The sequence below is a fragment of the Arabidopsis lyrata genome, assembly GCF_000004255.2.
Source record: "Arabidopsis lyrata subsp. lyrata unplaced genomic scaffold ARALYscaffold_5, whole genome shotgun sequence".
Classification (NCBI taxonomy): Eukaryota; Viridiplantae; Streptophyta; class Magnoliopsida; order Brassicales; family Brassicaceae; genus Arabidopsis; species Arabidopsis lyrata.
The window spans coordinates 18,139,738-18,163,342 of record NW_003302551.1 but is presented as its reverse complement, the minus strand read 5'-3'; the positions used below and the strand labels follow the sequence as shown (position 1 = coordinate 18,163,342).

The window sequence follows — 23,605 nt, the reverse complement described above, 5'->3', positions numbered from 1 at the left end:
TTTTGCTAAATATATGAGAAATGAATTTCAATTAAAAATCTTTACGTAAATAAAATAAATCTAAATAATTAATGCTAGTGGCATGTCATTGTAAATACTTTTCAACTTCAGGATTTATTTGCTAATTATGATCCAAAAATGTATATATAGATATTAAAACAATAATCTAACACCCGGGAAAACCATTTTCGCCACACCGAAACACCATCTAGTAGGGGTGGGCATTCGGGTATGCGGGTCGGGTTCGGGTAAAACCCGATCGGGTACGGGTCTTTCGGGTAGAGGAGTTTAGGACCCAATAGGGTAAATCTAAAATATCGGTTCGGTTTCGGTTCGGGTCTAATCGGGTTCGGGTCGGTTCAGGTTTAGATTTTTAGAACTGCTAAATACCCGAAAAAATCGGGCATCCATCGGGTTCTGGTATTTTATACCCAAATACCCAAAATTTTACCAAATACCCGAAATTTTACTCTAATATCCAAATTTTATCCGCAATTTTACTCAAATATCCGAGTTTCACCCAAAAATTTATCCGAATAACCAGAATTTTGTCCAAATATTTAAAAAATTTACAAGCATCTCGCGTATAAATATATTTAGTCTTAAATATATAAATATAAGTGCATTTAATTTTTGGTAATTACTCTCGGATATTTGGATATAAATGTATTTAGCTCAAATATTACATATATATAAAGTTTTTATATGTATAAGTATAAGTAATTTCGGGTAATCGGGTACCCGTTCGGGTATCGGGTTCGGATCGGGTTTTACCCTATACCCACGGGTACGACAATATAAGACCCAATAGGATAAATAGCTAATACCCGTACCCGCCCCGAACCGGTTTTTTTGGGTCGGTTTCAGTTCGGGTACTCGGGTACGGTTTTTTTGTCCAGGCCTAAGTTGAAGTTGCTCTAAAGTCTAAACCACGTGGTTATCAAAAAACCAAAAAAAAAAAACCACATAAATACCATCCGAACCACTAAACCGGTCTTTGATCACAAAAAAACCACTAAACCGGTATACGGAACGCAAGAGCAATAGGGCCTACGTGGCATAGTTTAGGGCACTTTCTTCAACACTAAACGCAAAAGTCAACGCTTTTCTCTTCTTCCTCGCTCTGAGCCTCTGCTCTATTCTCTGGTTTGAATTCCAATTTGGACGACAAATGGGGAAACGAGAGAAAAAACCTAATCGACGTCGCCACAAAGGTGAATTTTCGAATGATACTGAAGATTTCTACGATCAACACCCGCCGGTTGTTGCCTCCGTCGACGACGAAGATGAAGAAAACTCTGAGGAAGAAGAAGACGAAAACTGTAATGAAGGAAACGAATCATCGGATTTGCCGTCAAAGTTTCTTCTTTACCAACAATCTGTTCAGGTAATTGCAATTCTGTGCCTATAGCCTTTTAGATTCCATTGAGTGGTTCTTGTGTGTGTTTCACTGTTCTTCTTCTTTCATCAAGCACTAAGCTTTTAACATTTGTTCTTGTCTTTCATTGTATTGTATGTGTTTGCTGCAGTCACCAAAAGGAGACATAAGTTACTTGCAGAAGTTCTTTTTAATGTATGTTGGTGGAAGACAACCTCTCCATTTTCAAGAAGATTTTTGTGGCACTGCTCTTTTAAGGTGTGTGTTTCACTTAATGGTGAAAATTTTAGCTTTTGGTTTCTTGAATGCTGTAGTTGGTGAATAAGTTTTGCATTGATTGTTTAAATAGTGCGGAGTGGCTCAAGACTGACACAAGGCGGACTGCTATAGGGCTAGATTTTGACCTTGAGGCGTTAGAATGGTGCATGGATAACAACATTAGTAAACTTGGTTCTGACGTGTATTCAAGAATGTCGCTTTTTCATGGGAATGTTTTGAGTCCTCTTGAGGCTAAGCAAGTGAAATCTAAATCCCATGAGCTGATACAAAATATAAGCTTGGATGATGGTGATGATAATGAAGATTTGGTTGATCCTAGCGTTGTCGAATCTTTAGAGAAAGATGGACCTGATTCGTTACCGAAGAGGGATATCGTGTGTGCTTTTAATTTTAGTTGCTGTTGTCTCCAGGAACGCTCGGAGTTGGTTTCTTACTTCAAGAATGCACGTGATGCTTTGTCCAAGAAAGGTGGTATTTTCGTGATGGATTTATATGGAGGTGCTTCTGCTGAGGGACAGTTGAAGCTTCAACGGAAATTCCCAAATTTCACTGTAAGAATTCATTCTTATACTTTCATTTGGTACAAAAGGGTGTCAAACTTTATAGGAATAACAGTATTAACGATTGTCCATATCATTTGGCAGTATACATGGGAGCAGGCTGAGTTTGACATTTTAAGTCGCAAGACAAGGATCAGTCTGCACTATCACCTTCAGAAGCAGAACAGAAAGATTCGCCATGCTTTTTCATATAGCTGGAGACTGTAAGTGTCCTGTAGTCTGCTTCCACATCCATTCTTTCTCCAAAGTGGGACAGTCATTACTCTATCTCCCACAAGCCTTAAGAAAATCTCAGTAACGAAAAACAGCATATTTAATACTTAGGAGTTTGCTTATCATTTTAGATAACTTGATAAGCGTTGGCTTTTGGTTATTTTGGTTGGTTGGGTGTGGTAGAGATTCTGTAGTGCAGCCACTATGGATAAAAACTTACACAAACATGTGCTCGAATGTAGCTGATATGTTAGCAAATAAGTAGCAGTGAAATGGTATTGAATGTTATATTCGGGCAAGACAATATTCCTGCTTTCCTTATTGTCCATAGATTTATTGTACTTGCACTCTTGAATCTGTGAATCACATTAAGTTCCTGAGAAGTAATTCCTGGTCTGTTCATGTATGTGTAGGTGGTCATTACCGGAGATAAAGGACTGTATGGAGGAAGCTGGGTTTAGCTCAGTCCATTTCTGGCTCAGAGAAATGCCGGACGCTTCTGAAATGCGTAGAACAGATGGGTTTGGTGCTGGACGTGATATCAAGTACGAACAAGTCAAGAGCTTTCAACAGTGTGATTCTTGGAATGCTTACATTGTTGCGGTCAGCCTTTAGTTATGCTTTCTATCTTTTGATCAAAAGCTATGAAACCTGACACTAGCCCTTTAAATCAGATCCTTTGTCGATTTTACATCTGGTATTTATTTCTGACATGCACTGGTTTAGTTTTATGCACCAATAATCAAGGATAAGTTGGGAAACATTCCCCTCGGTAGATTTGTCATGTGGTCTTTGTTGAAGCAATTGGATTCATACCTCTACAGTTCGGCTGATTCCATGATTTAAACCTTCATTTGGATTTTACATAGAGTAGATAGATAGTGTTCTCTATATTACCACTAGACAATGTTTCCGGACATGATGAATAAGTAATGAGCTCTTGATGACACTGTAGCAAAGACATTCAAGTGTCATATTATATAAGCTTCAGGACCGGTAAGGCTTAGGTTATGATTGAGATACCTAGATGCTAACTCGTCAGAAATCCGAATGAATGATGACTCAAGGATAGATAGACACCACAAGACTGTGGTTAAGACAACTCTGATATAAGTGTCAACGAGAAGCAAAAATTGCTCTAAGAGAAATTCCTATTCATAATCAAGACAGTGTCTGGAACAAATCATGGCTTTTAAATAGTGAATCTTGGTTTTAACAAAGGAAAACAGCTTAAATGCAAAGATTAAAGAAAAATGATCAAACCAATTAGTGAGACTAATTGATTCGATCAGGGATTGATAAGTCATGTTACCTATGTGATTTGATGATGTTAGCAATCTAGTTTGATCAAGAATGGTGATCTTGGTGTGACCAAATTGGAAGGACAGCCATATGAGATTACTTGTGATATTTGTAAGGAAAAAGTGAACTCTAATCTTGGCGACGAAGAGGAGGCTTAACCTTGATTGGTTCATTGTTATCATATAATGAACAGTTGATCTTAACTGTACTATAAAAAGAATGCAATACTTCAGTGTGAATGCGATAACATAAGGCAAATCAACAGTCGAATTAAAGAACCAATTCCGTATACCCGAATGAAGTCGATTCATGTTCGTTCTCCACAACCATCAAATTCAACTATTAGATTCCGAAAATGGTCGAATATCAATGTTCAACATCTCTCTTCCATTTATCTTTCATAAAAACTTTCGATCAAGAACAATCCTCCTCTTCAGTACCTATTCCGTGTACACCGAACGAAGTCGAATCATGTTCATTCCCTAGTGACCGAATCACCTACCCTGAACCCTAATATCCACAACAAACAAATTCAACTATTAGATTCTGAAAATTTGTTTCCATATGACATTTATTTTATGAAATTTCTACATTTATTGGTAGTACAATTTGTTAAAAAGACAGAGAATAATGTAGGAGCTTCTGGAATAGTTCAACGGCCAACCCAAAAGCCAAATAACACCATTTTCCACAAATTGTCGTCCAATTTCCATTTTTACGGCCAAAAAAAAAAAAAACAATAATTTAATTTTATCGATTGCTTCGTCGTTAATTTTCCCATCTCTCCTCATCTTTCCTTTCTCATCTCTCGATTCCTTTCCATATTCCATTGATTTCTCTCTTCTTTTAAATACAGATTCTCTCTTCTTCTTCTTCTTCGTTTTTTTTTTCTTTCAAGAATCGAACAGATATATAAATCGCTTTTTTCACAGGTAATGATTTGTTGTTTTTCGCCGATCCATGATTTCTTTTTTGTTTTTTTTTGATGAGATTAGACCACAGATCTATCGATTTTGAGATCTGAATTCTTACTTTTTTCGATCATCGATCGGTATAATTTTGTAGAGAATCTCGCCGGAGTTTTGATTCATATATTCGAAGGTTATGGCGGAAGAACACAGGCTTCAAGAACCACGATTATGTGCTAAGAATTGTGGTTTCTTTGGAAGCACCGCTACACAAAATCTTTGTTCTAAATGTTTCAGAGATGTTCAACATCAAGAACAAAACTCTTCCACCGCTAAACACGCTCTTAACCAAACCTTAGCCGCCGTTTCTACAGGTGGCGGTACCGCGTCCTCCTCCGTATCACCACCGCCTCAAGCTGATTCGAAAGAAATCGTCGAAGCGAATTCGAAGAAACGAGCGGCGGCTGAGGAGGAGGAAGCGGCGCCGTCGCAAGATCCGAAGCGGTGTTTGACTTGTCGGCGGCGGGTGGGAATAACGGGGTTTCGGTGTAGGTGTGGCTTCGTTTTCTGTGGGACACATAGGTACGCGGAGCTGCATGAATGTTCGTTTGATTTCAAGAGGATTGGGAAGGATAAGATCGCTAAGGCGAATCCGATTGTGAAAGCTGATAAGCTTGAGAAGATTTGAGTTTGTTGTTTGTTGTTGTTGTTTGGTTTGTGTGTTTGAATGAAACCCACACACATGATGATGAAGAAGAGCAAGAAACAAACATGCTAATGTAAATTTAATCATATCATTTTAAGCTTTATTTGATGATTTTCTTCAGTTTGGTTATAAAATTTGCCTCTCCCCATTGGTATTTAGATTTGACATCCATTATTGATTTGATTATGAGTAGAATTGGGTTTGGTTCGTCATGGTTTTGATGTTTCTACAGGTCTAGCCATTCTTGTCTGCCAAGTTTATGGCCGGCTTTGGGTGACTTTGTCTTCTTTTTTCCAACCCTCATAGAGCTATGAGATGATGAACATGTGGTTTTGACTCACGTTCACGCACTATATTGATTAGCATCTCACAAAGTAATGATTCAGACCTGTTCTAAAAATCTACGCCTAGTCCCGATTATTCTCCGCTTAATCGCTAGGCCCACCCTATCCGCTTCGATTAGTGACTAATCCCCTAAAAAATCAGTAAACCGATTATTCTCCGTCTAATCCGATTATTTCCCGCCTAATCCGATTATTTTCCACCTAATCTTATATACTCCGATTATTTTTTAGATTGCAAGTATAAAAACACCTTTTATTTTTGTTATTCAATCATTTGAATGGGGAGTTTGTGATGTTTTACAATAACTTGTGTTCAAATTTTAATAAAAATCATAAATTTGTAATAAAAATCATAAATTTTTACAATATTGGATTAATATATTTAAAAAAAATTAAAATAACCCTAAAACTAATCTCCGATTAATTTCCGATTTTCCGATTAATCGCTAGGCCCATGCCGAACGCCCGACTAGCGCCTAGCGATTTTTCAAACAAGGATTCAGACTAACCTTGTTGTTACTTGTTACAGAATCCTTTGGCACTTTTCTTTATGTAAAATGCATGTTAAACAAGCTGAAAATAATTAAGAAGACCTTACTTAGCTCGAGAAGGCCTTACAAAATAACGAAGAAAAACTTGTTCCTCTACGGTTAACAGAAGAAGACCCTCTTGAAAATATAATGGGCCAAATGGGCCACCGAAGACGGAGCCGATCTCTCAGGACAATCTCTATGGCAATCTCTTTCGACGCAGTCCTAAAAAAAAGAAGAAAGAAATTTAACAAAAGCCCAACCGATTGGTGGACAGGCGCAACCGATCGGTGTGCGGCGTCTTTTTTAACCGGTCAGTTTAATTTTTTAATCAGTCAGGCTTTTAATGGATCATCTCTTCTTTGGACGCTTTTTGATACATTTTTTTCTTAAAAAGCCCACTTCTGCTTCGCGAATCCCAGAATCCTGAAAACACTCAAAAATATCGAACACGACTTATTCTCGACTAAAAGAATCTAATAAATAAACAAAAGAAACCTAGAAAATGTGTTAAAAATATCACTTAACATATCCACATTTACTTTTCTTTTATTCGGTTTTTAAATGGTTCGTTTTGTAGCTGGAGGGAATGGACCAAAAAATGTGCGATTATAGAAAAATAGAGTCGAAATGCTGGGTGCAGTTCCACATTCTCGTGTGCGCTTTGTTATGGTAACTGGTCATATTTTCCTCATCAGATGTGCTGATTCTTACACTTTATATGTATAAAATTCACAAAACTTACACTAGTTTTTATCAGTTACTGCTACTACAGTCTTGATCTTTTGATAGTTCTTTAAAGAAGCCTTATGTATAGCTATATTGGAGGCGGCTAGTTGCGGATTATTAAATGTCAGCACTCATGTTTTTATTAGTTACTGCTACCAGTGCCGGTCCGAGCATTTGTGAGGCCCTACACGAAAAATAAAATGAGGCCCAATATATTTATAAGTTTTAGGGTTAAAAGTTTTTTTTTGACCTATTTTTAGTAAATTATACAAAATAATGATATTTTGAATATTATTACATTCAAATTTAATTGTTTGGGCCCTATTTTATTTATTTTTTTCGAAAAGGCTTTAGTTTCTACCAAATATTTTTCATTTTATAGGCTTAATTCTTTTTTTTTTTCTAAAATTGGGCCTTTTTTCCAAAAAAAAAAAAGAAAAACCTTAAAAAAAAAAAAAAAAAAAGTGGTGCCCCAAGCGGTGGCTTGTGTGGCATGTCCTCCGGGCCGGCACTGACTGCTACTACAGTCTTGATCTTTTGACAGTTTTTTAAAGAAGCCTTTTATCAGTTATTCCTTTCTTTAAAATTCACCAACGAACAAACTTCAAACTGCAACTTTTGAAACTTACTAACCTTAAGAAAAAGGGGAAAAGGGGTGAGTAAAACAATTTTACTCATTGAGGAGATCAACTATGTCCACTGGACTTATAGTAAACACGTTCCAAACATAATCAACAACAACTACTTAGATAGATTTAGAATGTCTATCAATCAAAGAAACAAGCATTTGTCTTGCTCATATATAGGTTTAAGTATTTTAACTTATGGCTACTCAAGCCGCTTTTAACTCATGGCTACTCAAACCTATTTATGGAAGACCATGGTCCGTAGCTCGATCACTCCCTTTATTGCTCGTCAGCGGTTAATGACATGCAGTGAACCCGTAGTCCATTATAGTCCATTATAGTCCAATCTCATACTCTTTAGTTTTTTTTTCTCATATACATATACATAATCATTTTTATAATTTAATGTCTGTCAAACATGATATCAAATCATGTCACTAATGCATTTAACATATCATGTTACTAACAACCTAACTTTATCTTACACAAAATTCACATAAATCAACAAAGACAATTCTCGAGCCTATACTCAACAACTATCGAAGAGTAATATAAAGAAAGAGGTTACTGCATATCCGCAAATACCACCCTCATCTTAGCCTAGTTGAAAACGAAGAACATTTCTTTCTCCTTTCTCTTTTAGACATACTTTATATCTTATATGCAACAACATGCTCTTTAGCTCCAATTTGGTCCTCCATCAACTAAGACCTTATTCCATGAGTCATGATAGGTCCTGCAAAGCTCTTGAGCTCGTTTACTCAACCAAACAATAAAACTCGTTACAGTTTACTCTAAACAGAACTGTCATGGAAACATACGTATAACTCAAATTCTAACCGTTAGAAACGTAATCCCACCGTTGAATATTTAGCCAGAAGTACCATGAAGCACACCAAATTTCGTCTCGATCAGCATAGTTTCGGGCCTCAAACGTTGAGTCAAAGAAGCCAACACGAAATTGTTTCCTAGGATTCCAGATTTACCAGATTCTTCAGTTACTTGTCCAGAAAGAAATATGCATAACTTCTCGAATATAACCTTGATTCGAACTCCATCAGTTGCTATGGATTCTTGACAACTCGAGCTTTCCAGAGACACCTTCCACGTCATCTGATTCTCTCTGAATAAGCCTTACAAAACCCTATCCAGATTTATCTTAATTTGCTTCTTCCTTGTCTTTCTTCTTCTTTTTTCTTTTCTTCTCCATTTCTGATCTGCTCCGGCGTTGCTCCTCCATCACTATAGAGGCTTGCCACAACAATAACATAACTAGCCAGATCCAGCGGTGGTTTTCACCACCTCTGCGACGTCTCGCTTTATCTCCTCTTCTCACGAAAAACTCTCTTGGCTCTCTATCTCTCTTCTCCCTTATACCCATTTCTTCTCATCTTTATTTCTTTTCGATTCATGATCAGGTTTGCATCTTAACTCTACTGGTTCCGATGGCTACAACCGTAACCTTCTCGTCACAATCTCTCTCTTCTCTGCCCCCTTTACTTTTTATTCTCAAATCTAATATTCCTCTCTGGTTTAGGGTTTGGTCCAGTGATGAGATGATGTTGGATGTTGGTGCTGGATACTCATGATATGTGTGGAACAAGATACGCACAAGACGATGATGTCGATGGCAAATGCTCACGACAAAAGCGGCTAGGTTTTAATTATCTTAACGGAGAGGGAGATGCTCACATATATCCATATACATGTCATTTTTGTGGATTTTCATTCACATGGGTCTTAAATGAGATACTCCCTCTGTTTCACAAAGAGTGTCATTTTAGAGTTTTGCACACAGATTAAGAAAACATTAAAATTTTTGTTTTTTCTAAACAAAAACATCATTAACTATATACCTAAACATAATCTGCCCAATAGTAAAACAATCTGCAGAATACTAATAGTCATAAAACATAAAAAATCATTAAATTTTGCATTGAAAACCTAAAACGACACTCTTTGTGAAACAAAAATAAAACCTTAAAACGACACTCTTTATGAAACGGAGGGAGTATATCATAATGTTAAAACAAAATAGCCCAATGATGTGGGATCGGGTGTTACACCTTTGGCGGTTACTTCAGTACTGCAGGTAATCTCTTATTGCTTCACCTTCTCTAATGCTTGTTTCTACAAAATGTAATATCTCCAGATTTAATGGATTTTGCCTCAGCCTGATGAAGATATCGAGGAGGCACCCGATATCTGTCTTTACCATCGCCAAGGCGTTTAGATACCGAGTAGGTCTGGGCAATCGGGTACCCATTCGGTTCCGGTTCGGTTCCGGTTCTTATGGTTCTAGAGTTTAGGATCCATATAAGAACCGAACAATTTCGGTTCGGTTCCAGTTCTGGTTCCGGTTCTTTCGGTTCTGAAGTTTAGGATCCATTCAAATATATTTCAGATATTTTTAGGTATTTTGGATATTTTTGGATATTTTCACATATTTTCAAGTATTTTTTGGAAATTATAAGTATTTTTTTAATATATTTTTCAAATATTTGTTGATTATTTGGGTATTTTTGGTTATTCGATCTAAAAAACTAATATTTTTAGATATAAACTCATATTTCAGATATTTTTAGGTATCCGAAATATTTCGGTTCGGTTCGGTTCCGGTTCCGGTTCTTTCAGTTCTAAAATTTGGGATTCATTTGAGTATTTTAAATTTTCGGTTCAGTTCCTGTTCGGTTCTTTTTGCTTCGGTTCCGGTTCGCTTCTTTCTGTTTGGTTATTTTGCCCAGGCCTAGTACCGAGGGTCTAAAGGAAGAAGATAAAGTGTAAAATGGGTGACTCAACTTTCAGCTCCGTCGATTTTTGAAATTTTGTTCCCTAAAATTAGAAGTGAGCCGTAGATTCATTGTTTTCTTAGGACCTAAGTAACTTTCTAAACTTATCTATACAGTTTTCAGATTTTTCATTACAAATTGTTATCTTTCCCAAACGGAAAATAGTTATGGAAAAGGGAGAGACGATGATGTAGGCAAGAATTCACACTCGCCAGAAACAAATATGATTACCTTTTGAGTAATATAACAATACTGTGTTTGTTTTAGAGAAAATTATGTAGTTCTAAGAGCATCCCATTGGGGAGATAAAATTTTGATTAATATAACATCTATATATACATTTTTGCAATACTTTATGAAATAAATCCTCAAGTTGCAACTTATTTACAAAGAATGTTATTGGCATTAATTATTATCAATTAATTAAGATTCTCAATTACTAGCATTTCTTTATCTAATATATTTCCATCAATTCTAATTACTTAAGAAAAGGAGAAATCTTAGGACATTATTAATATTATACTTTATCGAAAGATAAATATTATAGTTATTTAAAGTTTATCAAACGTTTAGAATATTTAACGGAAAAAATGTTTAGAATATATATAATATGTGAAATCTATAAAAATTAAATAATCATTTGAAAGAAAACTTTAAATTGATTTGAATTATAAATGTTTTAATAAAAGTATTATTCAAACAAAAAATAATGTTTAATTTCACCGAACATGATTAGATGGTATGACGGATTTATAATATTATAATATATGAAATTTACAACAATTAAATAACCATTTGAAAGAAAACTTTTAAATTGATATGAATTATATATCTTTTAAATTAAAGTATTATTAAAACAAAAATAAGAAAATAATGTTTAATGTCACTGAACGGGGTTAGATGGTAGGACGGGTTTGGGTCGATAGTAATACGAGACGGTATACCACGGGTAAAATCCATTAGATATGTTTAATTTCACTGAACGGTATTAGATGGTAGGACAGGTTTGGGTCGATAGTAATACGAGACTGTATACTACGGGTGAAATCCTAGATATAACAATCAAAATACAATTATACTATCTTAAACACTAAACAAAACAAACAATTTTAACAAAATAAATATAATTAAAATTTAAATTATATAGTTATAATCTAGATTTTAACTTACTGAACTGTATGTTATTGTTTCTATATTTTTAAACAGTAAAAATTAAACATAGTAATTGTACACTAAAAATATATAGATATAAGAATTTTACATTTATTAAATACAAAACATTAAATCATATATATTTTTAATCTACTAAACAAATTAAATTTTTATTTTTTAAAAAAATTATAGTCCCGCGGTGTACTGCGGGTTATAATCTAATTACTGTAATTTTATGATAAAACTTTGATTTATAAAATAAAATTGAACTAATTAGATGAAGACAAGTGTTATTTGAGTATCTCATTAAGAGATCTCATAATCTCTCTCATAGTTGTACAGTGACATGAGTCAATCTTTTCAAGAATACCATGCTAAGGCAAAAAAAAACAAATACCTATCATATAGAGATAGTCAAAATGAGTCAGATTGACAGTATTTTAAAATACGATATACGTTAAGCCTACGGCAAAGAATAAATTACCGGATCGGTACTTATTTCAGAGAAAATTATCAGATCCGGTACGTTTGCCAAGTCTTGCTGGTTTAGGCATTTTTCATTTTAACCAAGTGTCGCATTTACCCTTATCACAGTTGATTGTCTCTCTCCTCTGTGTTTTATTTTTCTCGACCAAACCAACAAAACGACGATGCTTCGATCTTCTTCCTGCGACTACACAATCTGATCGCCCAAACGAATTAGCTTCTCATGGTTGTGACTGTGATGCGATCCAGTGAAATAAATGGTACTGGTGAATGTGATATGATGAGATGATTAGATCCGAAGAGAAATTTTGTTTAAATTTAAAGATAAAATTGGAAATTTCAATTCCATTAATGTTTCAATTGAAGCCCTTGGGTTTAGTAATCCCTCTTAGGGTTTAGTTTTCTTTATTCAAAACGAAACTAATTGAATCCATTGTGGTTTTTGGAGATGGCGTTAGCGGCGGAGAAATTTTGTGTGTTTAGATCGGAGATAGAGTTGGTGGCGGATGGGAGATGGTGTTTCAATTGAAGCCCTTGGGTTTAGTAATCCCTCTTAGGGTTTAGTTTTCTTTATTCAAAACGAAACTAATTGAATCCATTGTGGTTTTTGGAGATGGCGTTAGCGGCGGAGAAATTTTGTGTTTTAGATCGGAGATGGAGTTGGTGGCGGATGGGAGATGATGTTTGGCGGTGGAGATGGTGAGAAGGGAGAATTATGGCTAGAAAAACGAGGGTTGATGTTGGGGGAGAGGAATCGAAAGTTGGTCGTGAGAGGAAGAGAAGTTTGTCGTCATAGAAGAATGAAGGAGAAAACACAGAGACAGGGGCAAAATTGTCTTTTACTCTGATCCAAAAATGCCCAAATTTGAAGGCCTGATAGATGTTCTATTTTTGAAAGTTTTGGGCCAAATAATACCCAAATCAACAATATTCCCCTACGGCAAAACACCGTATAGTATATGGCCATTAATGGGAAAACTATACGGTGGATATTTTTTTGTTAATAAAAATATATAGATATATAATTTGTCAAGATATGCATACATAATTACAAAATTATCATAACCATAAAACATAATTATAATAATCATGATGAATACTATACATGAATACAAAAAAAAAAAATTCACTTTTACAAAATATTTTTAAAATTTTGAATAACTAATAAGCATGAAAATAATAGAAAAATGATAATACAGTTATTTTATAGTTATTTTTTATTGTTAAGTTTTTTAGAGCTAAACCAATAGTTTTGTTAAACTGTTTTTCCAAACATTAATAAAATGACATAGTTTTTGTTTTTGAGCATTTTTCCAAACATTAATAAAATGACATAGTTTTTGTTTTTGAGCATTTAAAGAAAAGCACGTATATGTGGTATTCACCGTATACACACCCTATAATCGACGTATAAACGGACCATATAGCTTTTACTGTATTAAATATTTGTATAGCCATAATACAGTACAGCTTCTACCGTAAAACGCATATACACCGTATATACAGCCGTATAGACCGTATTTTAGAACACTCCCAACCTAATATTACCCGGATTGAGTAGCACCTCCCTAGGAGTCCTAACACTAGTAAATCCCTCAGCATATTTTACGATGTGTTTGAGAGTTTCATCTTCATCGCAAACCTTCAAAAAGAACGGCATTTTCGTTGACATTTCAATGAGTGCGGCCCTCTCACATCTGTAGCTAGCAAAGTTGAAAAGCCCCGTACAAGACACATCGTAAGCCCCAGCAAATTTGCTAATGTCTCGCAAAACCTCACAAGCCAAAGGACTTGTAATGTCCTAGCTCGTAATATCCCTCGAAAATTTCAGCGCATGTTTTCTTGTAACTTACACATTTTATACGTTAATTATCTAACTCCAAACTTTGTATTTGGTATAAATTCAGTGAGAACCATTAGTGTTCAAGGTTACATATAATATTAGGGTCACACATAAAACAAAACAAAGCAAAGATTTATGTTCCATGGAGGTTTATGTTTTACAACATTACATAAATCTTAAAATAACATCCAATTAAAACATCTAAATTGATATCCCTTTAATTCGTTTATTATTTTTGGAAAATCTACCATTAAAACTATATAAAAAAATTTGATAATATAGAAATATCAGTTATAATTACATTGAAAACATTTTAAAAAAAACATCATATGAAAATAGACCATGAGATTATAAGCCAAGTTTATTCAGATCACAAAGAGTTCATAACAAATACACACATAAATACGATAGGAAAAGCTGCTTCCCGTAACTAAATTATAGAATGCATGGAACAACACATATTGTCCGGGCACAGCCAGAATCAGTTACGGCAGCGGCGGCTGTCATTCAACGACGTCTAGCGGCGGTCTCACGCTGGCAGTTGAAGAAAACCGCCGCGACGGGAAGGCCGAGATCGTTCTCATGCGCAAATTCTCGAGTGTTGAATTGGTCTCTGTACGATGGCACAGACACCACACTTCCTCTACGGTTCTGTTTGAACAACAAATACACAAAGCGGTGGATCCCTATATTTGGCCGAGGCATCTCGTACCCGATTATCTCTTTTCCTGTTTTGTATTAATCTTATATTAAAATCTTTCGACATAAGATATACGTACATATATGAAACTTATATCTAAGGATATGTATAGGGACTTACCAAATGATACATCGGTCGTCCCCGGGATATCGGTAACAACCCTGAGATTAGTCATTGCAAGGAAATGTTATGTATTTATTATTTATATATCATAACAATTTTATTTGCGTCTTTGGTAAATCTATATGTTTAACAAAAATTGAAAGGAACAAATTTTTACCAGTGCAAGTGCTCTCTCAGATAAGGATCACTAGGTCCAGGAACATCAGGATCAGTCATGACCTGTTTGAAATATTCGATATATGTGAATACACGTGACACATCCAATATACATAGATAAACATATATAACACGTACATGTATCTGACACAAACTATTATATATAACTGCATATGAAGATAATATAAATAATTAAAAGCTCATTTTTGTATGTACAGAAAGATTCAAATAAGTCTCATAGTTAGAGAGGAGAAAAGTCTATATTTATGACATAAATTAAGAATCACCTAGCTAAGCCATTTTCACCTTACCATAAATGTAATTTTCAGTTATATATGCATATACTATATATGATTTATATGAAATAAAATAAATAAAGCAATGCTTACCAAAGTGAAGAATGATCTCATGTCACCCCCATGAACTTCAACCTTAGGTTTGTTTGTAACAGCAGAAGGAAAAAGTTCATGTCCATTGTAGACTTGCTTGTCAGAGTTATAGGTCACTGTCATTTTCACTGCCTGCAAACAATTGTCCACAACGTCTCCGATCACTCTCCCAACCATAAGCGGGTCTGAGGAAATCCTGGCCATCTCGATTGCTTGGTTAAGAATTTAGAAGAAGAAGTGAAAGAAATTAAGGAAATAGTGATTTGAGTTTGATGAGAATGTGTGTGTTGGTGTTGGGAGAGACAAGCTTGGGTTTGCTTTAGTTCTGCTTTGGGGGATATGTTTGTGTTGATTTGATGAAGCATAAAGTGAGAAGAACATGTATTTATAGGGTTTAAGAGAAGAAATGGCTGTAATGCATTTGATTTGACGTTTAGATCCAAGGAATTTATTTATTTTTCTTGTCTATATAGATGCTTCCGAGATAACACTTGGAAATGAAAGTAATTTTTCTTTTTTTGGAGAGTTGGGTATTTCTGAACACTTGACTATCTCTTGTATTGGCCAAAATATTGTTGTGTATATACGATATGATTCGATAAAAACATGTCTTTGAACGCTAGTAAGAAATTAAAGTTATTCAATCATGGATTTTACTAGAATTGAAATCCAACAATAATCCATTGTTAGTCAATTAATGATTCTGTATCATGTTTTAAAATCATTACCAAAAAAAATATCATGTTTTAAAATCTAGTGTTATTAGATTTTATATTTGTAAATCATGCTTAATAAGTTTTAAAGTTTAATGTTATTAACTAAGATTTTAAATATTTTATTAAAGTTCAGTGTTATTCAAAATTAAAAGTTAACATAAAAAGATTTTAAAAAAAATTTAATTTTGAATAACACTGGATTTTAATGACGTATTTAAAATTTTATTTGAGTACTAACACCCAACTTTTAAATATAGTTTACAAATAATCAAATATAAGATCAAATAACACCGAATTTTATATCATGATTTATAATTATTAATTGAATAACAGTGAATTAGTGTTAGATTTGAATTCTATTAAAACAACAAAATAAAAGATTGCTTTATAAATAAAATAAAAAAAACATAATAATGGATTGCGTGATGGTAACTGATCAGTAAAAGTACCGTCACTGAAGTCGTCATTACAAATCTGATACTATTATTTCTTATGTTAAAGGAAAACTCTTTCTTTATGAAGTATACAATTTAATTAGTCAGGTGGATAGATTAAATCTTTATTTTATAAATATATGTGTTAGAATGAAAGTAGATATATGTAATTACGGCCATGTTCTTCTCTAGCCATTATTTAAACAGAATGAACGCATTAAATGGTGGCGTCGGGAATTTAGCTTTTTTCTTTTTCTTTATTTTTCCATCAGAATTTATTTATTCTAGTACGTTAAGACCATCAGCAGTGGCAAATGTGTTTGTGTGGGTGTAAGTATTTTTTTAGTATTATAATTTAAAGCAAAAGAGAAAAGAGAAAGAGAAAGAAAGAGAGAGATAGAGAGAAAAAATGTTACACCCGAGTGTAAACTTACACCCGGATGTGAAGAGAGAGATAATTTTTTCGTTTTTTTAAAATCTACATCCCAAGACTCACACCCACCTGCTTATGCCACTGCTGATGCTCTAAGAGAACTAATATTTTACGTTTCTTTAAGAAAGCATCGCCATTTGTCGTAGGAGTAGGACTAGGACTCTAGGAGTATCTTTGCTAGAGAAAAAGGATGGTCACTTGTTTTCTCTAATTTCAATAGGTGTCTAATGGGAAGATTACCAGCCAAGGAATGATGCAAACTAAAATATTTCCTGCTAAAACCAGATCATTACCAAGAAAAGAGAAACTTGGCTATAACGAAAAATACCCATGTATATCACCATGGATCACATTATATATATATATAACAATTTTTATTTATTTTTGATATGAATGTAAATATTATTAGAAAATGAAGAGTTTTGGTTTTACAAGATCAACCATCTAAATTTGTGTCCTTGCCAAAAATGAATTTGTAGACATGTATCTGTTTTCATCAAATTCTTGTATATATATGGTGTGCACGGGAAAATAGTACTTGATTTGCATGGAAGTAATACGTATTTCACCTAGCTATTCAACCATATTAGTAGTTCAAAACATCATTTTTCACTTTTCAGCTTCCAATAAGTCTCTACGTCTAGAATTTGATATGAGTTTTTTACGTATCCTTCTTTAGCACTAATAAGGGAATTTGTGCGTTAAATTTTTAAAAAACAAATTCGAACCTATGAGTGGATGAGAAGTGGCAGATTTTCCAATATGGTCCTTAAAAGTTAAAATTCCTTAATTCATTTTTGGACAGTATATATAGAACATATAATCTATTCAATTAACTCACCAGAGAAATGTTAGGAAAAAAAAAAAAGAGAACCTTTTTTTATTATTCCAAGTGCTAGTGTCGACCATGAATCACAGCTTTGGTTGCTTTTATCGCCCCATTAATTTTAATGTTAAAAAACAAAAGAAAGACAGAAATTTCAAGTGTCATTATTCTGTTTATAAATCTCAACGTCGCTTTTGCAATAAGGGTAATATGAAACTTAATTATTTTCTACAAAAGTATTAATATTGGAGTATGAGGAGAAGAAATATATTCTCTGTTAGGTGTGTGGATGATACTGCAAGGAATATATCCCAAAACAGCTAATATAATTCTTTGGACTTACCATTTTTGGAAATTTTAATGTTGGCGACCCACAACCCCAATGCGTTTCCCACACATACAAAAGCTGACAATTTGACAAATTGTGAAAGGTCACATCAACTTGAGAAAGGATTCATTTCCTCTGTCACTATTCAATTATTTAAATATAATTTATTTCCTTTTCTATAAAAAAAACTATGAAGTAGAAAAACAGGATCTGGGTTTCCTCTTTTAGAAACCCTGATTCCAATCTAACTGTCTTCAGATTACACGTTTCAAGTGTACTTTGCATGTGATCGTGATAATATTTTTTATATTAAAAATTTATACTTTAGCATATGCACCCACAACAATCAGTCACACTAACATTAATAATAAAAGCACAACATGTCATGTATTGTTTTATTCGCAAGTCCTGTGATAGAACTTTTCTTCTGATGTAGAGAATACCAACCCTTCATTAATTTGTTCCTTGAACTGTAAACCAATTGAAAGCTCGTCAATAACATCGCTTAGAGCCATTTATTCGTGAATTAAGTTAGCTATAGTCAGTGGCGGAGCTATAATTTAAATTTACCGGGGTCAAAATATAAAAAATATTTTAATAAAGTGTGGTTGTTTTTTTTCTTCAAATTATATTGCATATAGCTTATGTTTTTTTTATTACATTTACAAAAATGAAATTCTGATATTTATAAAAACATTTGGTTTGTCTAAAACATGATAATAAAATTAAAAACAAAGAAACTTATATATAACAATTAGTGGTTATAGTCTATATCATTTTGTAATATTAAAAAAGTTATGGTTTAAGGGGTCAAAAGAGTAGTTTTCATATTGGGCACTGGGGTCAATTTATAGGAATTTAATCAAATATCTATGTATTTGTTTAAATATGCCATAATATTAGTTTGATTTTGAAAATTCACCGGGGTTAGTTGACCCCCATGTTTCTATGCTACCTCCGCCACTGGCTATAGTTTATTGCAACCTTTCTTAAAATTATAAATTTTCAGTTTATAAAAGACAAATGATTTAACTTAAACGCATTTAGGCATTTCTGACATGTTTTTGCACCGACTTGATTTGTCTAGAGGCCGTCCATAAAAAATTGAAATATTATCATTTAGTTTTTCCACGTACAAAAGTATAAATATATGCACTTGTGGAAATAATTAATTCATGGAATTCAATGGCCTTTGAACACGGCCAAATGATGATAAGATTTGGTTTGAATGTTGATTTACTTTGTAAATACATATTTTACATACCGTGGTAGTAAATACGAGGTAGAACCACAAGAAATAAAGTCACAATCCATGTTTTCAATAGTATATTTTAAATAAAATAGATCGAGTTTGCTTGTTTCTCAATCACTAAACAATGGATTTAAATATAATCATATGAAAAATAATATAATCATTAACCATTTACCAAAAAAAATAAAAATCTCGTACACGAACCACACAAATCAATTTCATAAGCTTGAAAATAGTAAAATACATGTTATTTCCATATGCTTGAAAATATCATAATTATTATTATTATTTTTTTTTGCTAAAATTGTAAATATCATATATAATGAAAGTTAGGTGTTACATGATATAAGACCTAAAACAATTGATCTTTGCCAAAAAAAGAGTGTAAAAAACAAAGGCCAATATAGATGCATTCTCAGAAATAGAAAACAGAGGACCCTTAGTGAAGCCAACACCTCATAAGATTCTTGAAATTCTTCATGTGTCTCCTTGCTGTAATCGTGTTGATTATCTGCCGGTCAATGTCCTTGAATACAACCATCGGAGGAACCGTGATTTGATTATGAAGAAGATTGTTTCTTTGCCTCCAAACATTGTAGACTAGAGTGTGGATGATAAGCAGCCTAAGAGTGAGGGGAGAGGAGCTATTGTTTACCTTTACCCATACCAACATAGAATTCCAGTCCGAGAAAAAGATTTGAGGGTGTCCAATTCTTTCCAGAATCTTTTTCCAGAGAAACCTAGCGAAAGCGCACTCAAGGAACAAATGGTCTCTGTTCTCAATAGAAGTGGAACATAAACTGCAAACAGTTGAAACATCAAGGCCCCAAGAAGCTAGTCTTGCCATTGTTGGCAACCGATCAAGATTTGTGATCCATAATTGAAAAGCATGCTTTGGAATATGGCCTTTGAACCAAATCAGAGGCGCCCAAGCTTTTTCATCTTCTCTTGGCCTCAGCTGCTCCCAAGTTTTGGAAGAAGAGAACCCATTTGTAGACTTGCGTTCAATAACCCACTCAAAATGATCTGAATTTGAAACTGAGGTTGGTAGTTGAATAGATGATAAATAAATTTGAAGGGACTCTCCCTGATCAGACCTTGGATGTGCAATTGTCCACCCGCTTGCATTGCACACATCAGCCACCTTAGCAGTAATAGGAACTCTTAAACTCCTTGGACCATGTTCTCCAAAGTACTTGATTAGTGGACCAAAAGGTGTCCAATTATCATGCCAGAACCAAGCATCTCTTCCATTTCCAACAATACACTTCACAAATTGTGAAGCCAAATGTCGCAGCTTCAAGAGAGACTTCCACAACCAAGAATCACTGCTTCTTCCTCTTATGCTCCAGAAGCTGGCTTCATAGAGGTTTTGATGATGCAAGTGCCAGGCGACCCAAAGGGAGCCACTTCCTGAGAAAAGCAACCATATAAGCCGCAGGCACAAGTTATTATTCCAAGCCGAAAGCCTTCTTAGGCCAAGACCCCCTTCAGCTTTTGGCACACATAGAGACGTCCAAGCAACTTTAGCCTTCGAGTGATTTTCAATATTACCAGACCAAAGAAAGCGAGAGCAAATGGATTCAATCTCTCTAATGCAACCCTTTGGCAGCGAGAAAGTAGACATCCAAAAATTTATTGTCCCGTAGATCACTGAAGCAATAAGCTGATTTACACTCACGCGCACAAACTTAAGCTCTGTCTATATGCTCTATTTTATCATCTTGTTTAGATAGTTGTTTTAAAACTTATACATTTTAATATCGTTTTATTAACATCTTATAATTCTCTAATCCCATGTTTGGTGCGGGTCATCATCTAATTTTTTAAAAGACGTGTAACAGTTTTATAGTATATCAACGAATATTTTTATGAAATAAGGTTAGTGAAAGTTTGTATAGTATATCAATTTTAGTATTGATTTTATTTCATAAGACTATTCATTGATTTTATGACTTAGTATATCTTTAGGAATTACATATGTATGATCAAACTTAATATGAAATTCTTTGAAGACAATAATGAAAATTATGTGTAATAGGAATTACACTCTAACGTGCTTTCATAAATTGAGAACAATATGTATTTTTCACTACATGTTCCGTCTTAGAAGATGTACTCTTTCTCTCTTTGAACTCTCTTAACCATCAACATATTTGTTCTCTCTTTTTTTTTTTTTTTTTTTTTTTTTTTTTTTTTTTTTTTTTTTTTTTATGTATCTAAGGAAAATGTGTACTAACTCTGTAACTCATAATGAGTTCGACAAACAGATGCAAAATGAGGACATAACTCATTTGTTAATGAGTTCGACAAACAGATGCATAATGAGTTCGACAAACAGATGCAAAATGTGTACTAACTCATAACACATGTTAGCAAAAAAGAAAAAAGAAATACCAATTACTAATTCATTTTAGCTTTTGAAATCTGAAATAAATAAAATCTCAAAGATATGTATATCTTTTGATATCAATGATTGCTAACATGCGAAAATACCATCAACAATCTTGGGTTGCTATTAGGAATGTGGCCTAACTTAACCCAAAAGCTAGCTCAAGAGTTAAGGATTGCCACATCCTTTATATACTATCCAAAGATCTTAATCCCAAGCAATGTGGGACATTCTAATAGGCCTCCTCGAGATGTAGGTGGGAAACGGTCCAACAGGAAACAGCCCAAGCCCAACATCTCGGAAATACAACAAGACATGCCACTTATATGGGCCACATAGGTGGGAAACCATTTTTGTGGGAAATTTGCTTGTTGGGCCAACTTTGGGCTCTGATACCATATTAGATGAATAAAAGAAGCAAGAGAAGTTTGTTACAGAGAATCGAGAGAGAAAACATTTTATTCATCTTGAGATTACTTTTACAATAGAAACCTCTTATATAGTGAGAGGGTTTTGGTCTAAGACATTGAACCAATTACAATTAGCCTGTTTAACATAAACCGTTGAGTCAATTCATTTATACATCTAATACCCTCCCTCAAGATGGCATGTATATAGAAATCAAAGCCATCTTGCCAACCAGAGTAAGAAACTGTGATGGATACAAGGCTTTAGTGAAAACATCTGCAATTTGCTGATCAGTGGTGACATGAAGTGTTTTTATCAAGCCACTAGTGACACATTCTCGTACCTTGTGACAGTCTAGCTCCAAATGCTTTGTCCTTTCATGAAATACTGCATTATTTGCAATATGAATGGCAGCAGTAGAATCACAGAACATTGCAACAGATCTTGACTGTGGCACCTGCAACTCCTGGAGAAGATTCACCAACCAAATAACTTCTTTTACAGCAAAACCCATGGCTCTGTATTCAGATTCAGCTGAAGACATGGAAACAGTAGGCTGTTTCTTTGATTTCCAAGAGATAAGTGAGTTCCCTAGAAACATACAATAACCAGTTGTTGATCTCCTTGAATCTTTGCATGAGCCCCAATCCGCATCAGTGAAAGCTTTCAAAACCATATCAGACTCTGAGGAGTAAAACAAACCCAAACCAATGTTTCCCTTGAGGTAGTGTAACACCTTATATGCAGCCCTTAAATGAGACATCTTAGGTGCAGAGGTGAATTGACACAACCTATTAACAGCATAAGTAATGTCAGGTCTTGTGATTGTTAAGTACATCATCCTTCCTACCAAACGTTTGTATAGTTGCGGATCATCAATGATAGGTTCATCACTATCAAGAACAAGCTTCATATTAGGATCCATAGGAATAGTAGACGGCTTGCAGGCAAGTAGCTTGGTTTCTTCCAACAACTCAAGTACATACTTCCTTTGACAAACTGAAATCCCTTTAGCAGACCTTGCTATTTCTAAGCCAAGGAAATACTGCAGAGTACCAAGATCTCTGAGCTTAAAAGAATTCTGCAAATCCAATTTCAGAATGCTAACCGTATCATCATCATTCGCAGTAATAATAATGTCATCCACGTAGACTAAGACTGCAACATACTTCCCATTAATATTTCTCACAAATAAAGTGTGATCTGTATGAGATTTCTGAAAACCAAGCTTCAAAAGAACAGAGCTAAACTTTAAAAATCACTGTCTTGAAGCCTGTTTTAATCCATAAAGGGATTTGTGTAACTTACAAACTGCATTTGGAGGTCAAGTCTCTCCTTCCTTTGCTGTATATCCTGGAGGAAGATTCATGTAGATCTCTTCATCAAGATCTCCATTCAAGAAGGCATTTGAAATGTCTAATTGATGCAAGCTCCATTTCTTGGCAGCTGTAACAGCTAGAAGATCTTTTACTGTAGTCATCTTAGCAACAGGTGAAAAAGTGTCAACGAAATCCACACCTTCCTGTTGTGTATAGCCTTTAGCAACGAGTCTGGCCTTATAACGTTCTAAGCTTCCGTCGGCATTGAGCTTTGTTTTATAAAC

At 34.3% G+C, this 23,605-nt stretch overlaps 4 protein-coding genes across 4 annotated transcripts in view; 3 read left to right on the top strand and 1 right to left on the bottom strand.

Annotated features, from left to right (window-relative positions):
• LOC110228560 overlaps positions 1-157 on the top strand; it is a 1,052-nt gene extending 895 nt beyond the window's left edge. The window contains exon 3 of the mRNA XM_021026244.1: positions 151-157. Coding sequence (XP_020881903.1) covers positions 151-157 — 7 coding nt within the window. The remainder of the gene's footprint in view (positions 1-150) is intronic.
• Positions 158-1,100: 943 nt separating this feature from the next.
• On the top strand, positions 1,101-3,193 carry LOC9314188. Its single transcript, XM_021026860.1, has 5 exons — positions 1,101-1,387; positions 1,530-1,636; positions 1,728-2,208; positions 2,302-2,420; positions 2,844-3,193. Exons 1-5 carry the CDS (start codon positions 1,172-1,174, stop codon positions 3,043-3,045), a joined length of 1,125 nt encoding a protein of 374 aa, XP_020882519.1. The 5' UTR covers positions 1,101-1,171; the 3' UTR covers positions 3,046-3,193.
• Positions 3,194-4,402: 1,209 nt separating this feature from the next.
• On the top strand, positions 4,403-5,466 carry LOC9312456 (zinc finger A20 and AN1 domain-containing stress-associated protein 3). The gene is made up of 2 exons (XM_002878073.2): positions 4,403-4,664; positions 4,798-5,466. The coding sequence occupies exon 2, from the start codon at positions 4,837-4,839 to the stop codon at positions 5,326-5,328; it is 492 nt and encodes a 163-aa protein (XP_002878119.1). The 5' UTR covers positions 4,403-4,664; positions 4,798-4,836; the 3' UTR covers positions 5,329-5,466.
• Positions 5,467-14,173: 8,707 nt separating this feature from the next.
• On the bottom strand, positions 14,174-15,777 carry LOC9312455 (protein CENTRORADIALIS-like). Its single transcript, XM_002876341.2, has 4 exons — positions 15,214-15,777; positions 14,826-14,887; positions 14,666-14,706; positions 14,174-14,573 (listed from the first exon to the last, which is right to left on the bottom strand). The coding sequence occupies exons 1-4, from the start codon at positions 15,415-15,417 to the stop codon at positions 14,353-14,355; spliced, it is 528 nt and encodes a 175-aa protein (XP_002876387.1). The 5' UTR covers positions 15,418-15,777; the 3' UTR covers positions 14,174-14,352.
• Between the last annotated feature and the right edge of the window lie 7,828 nt (positions 15,778-23,605).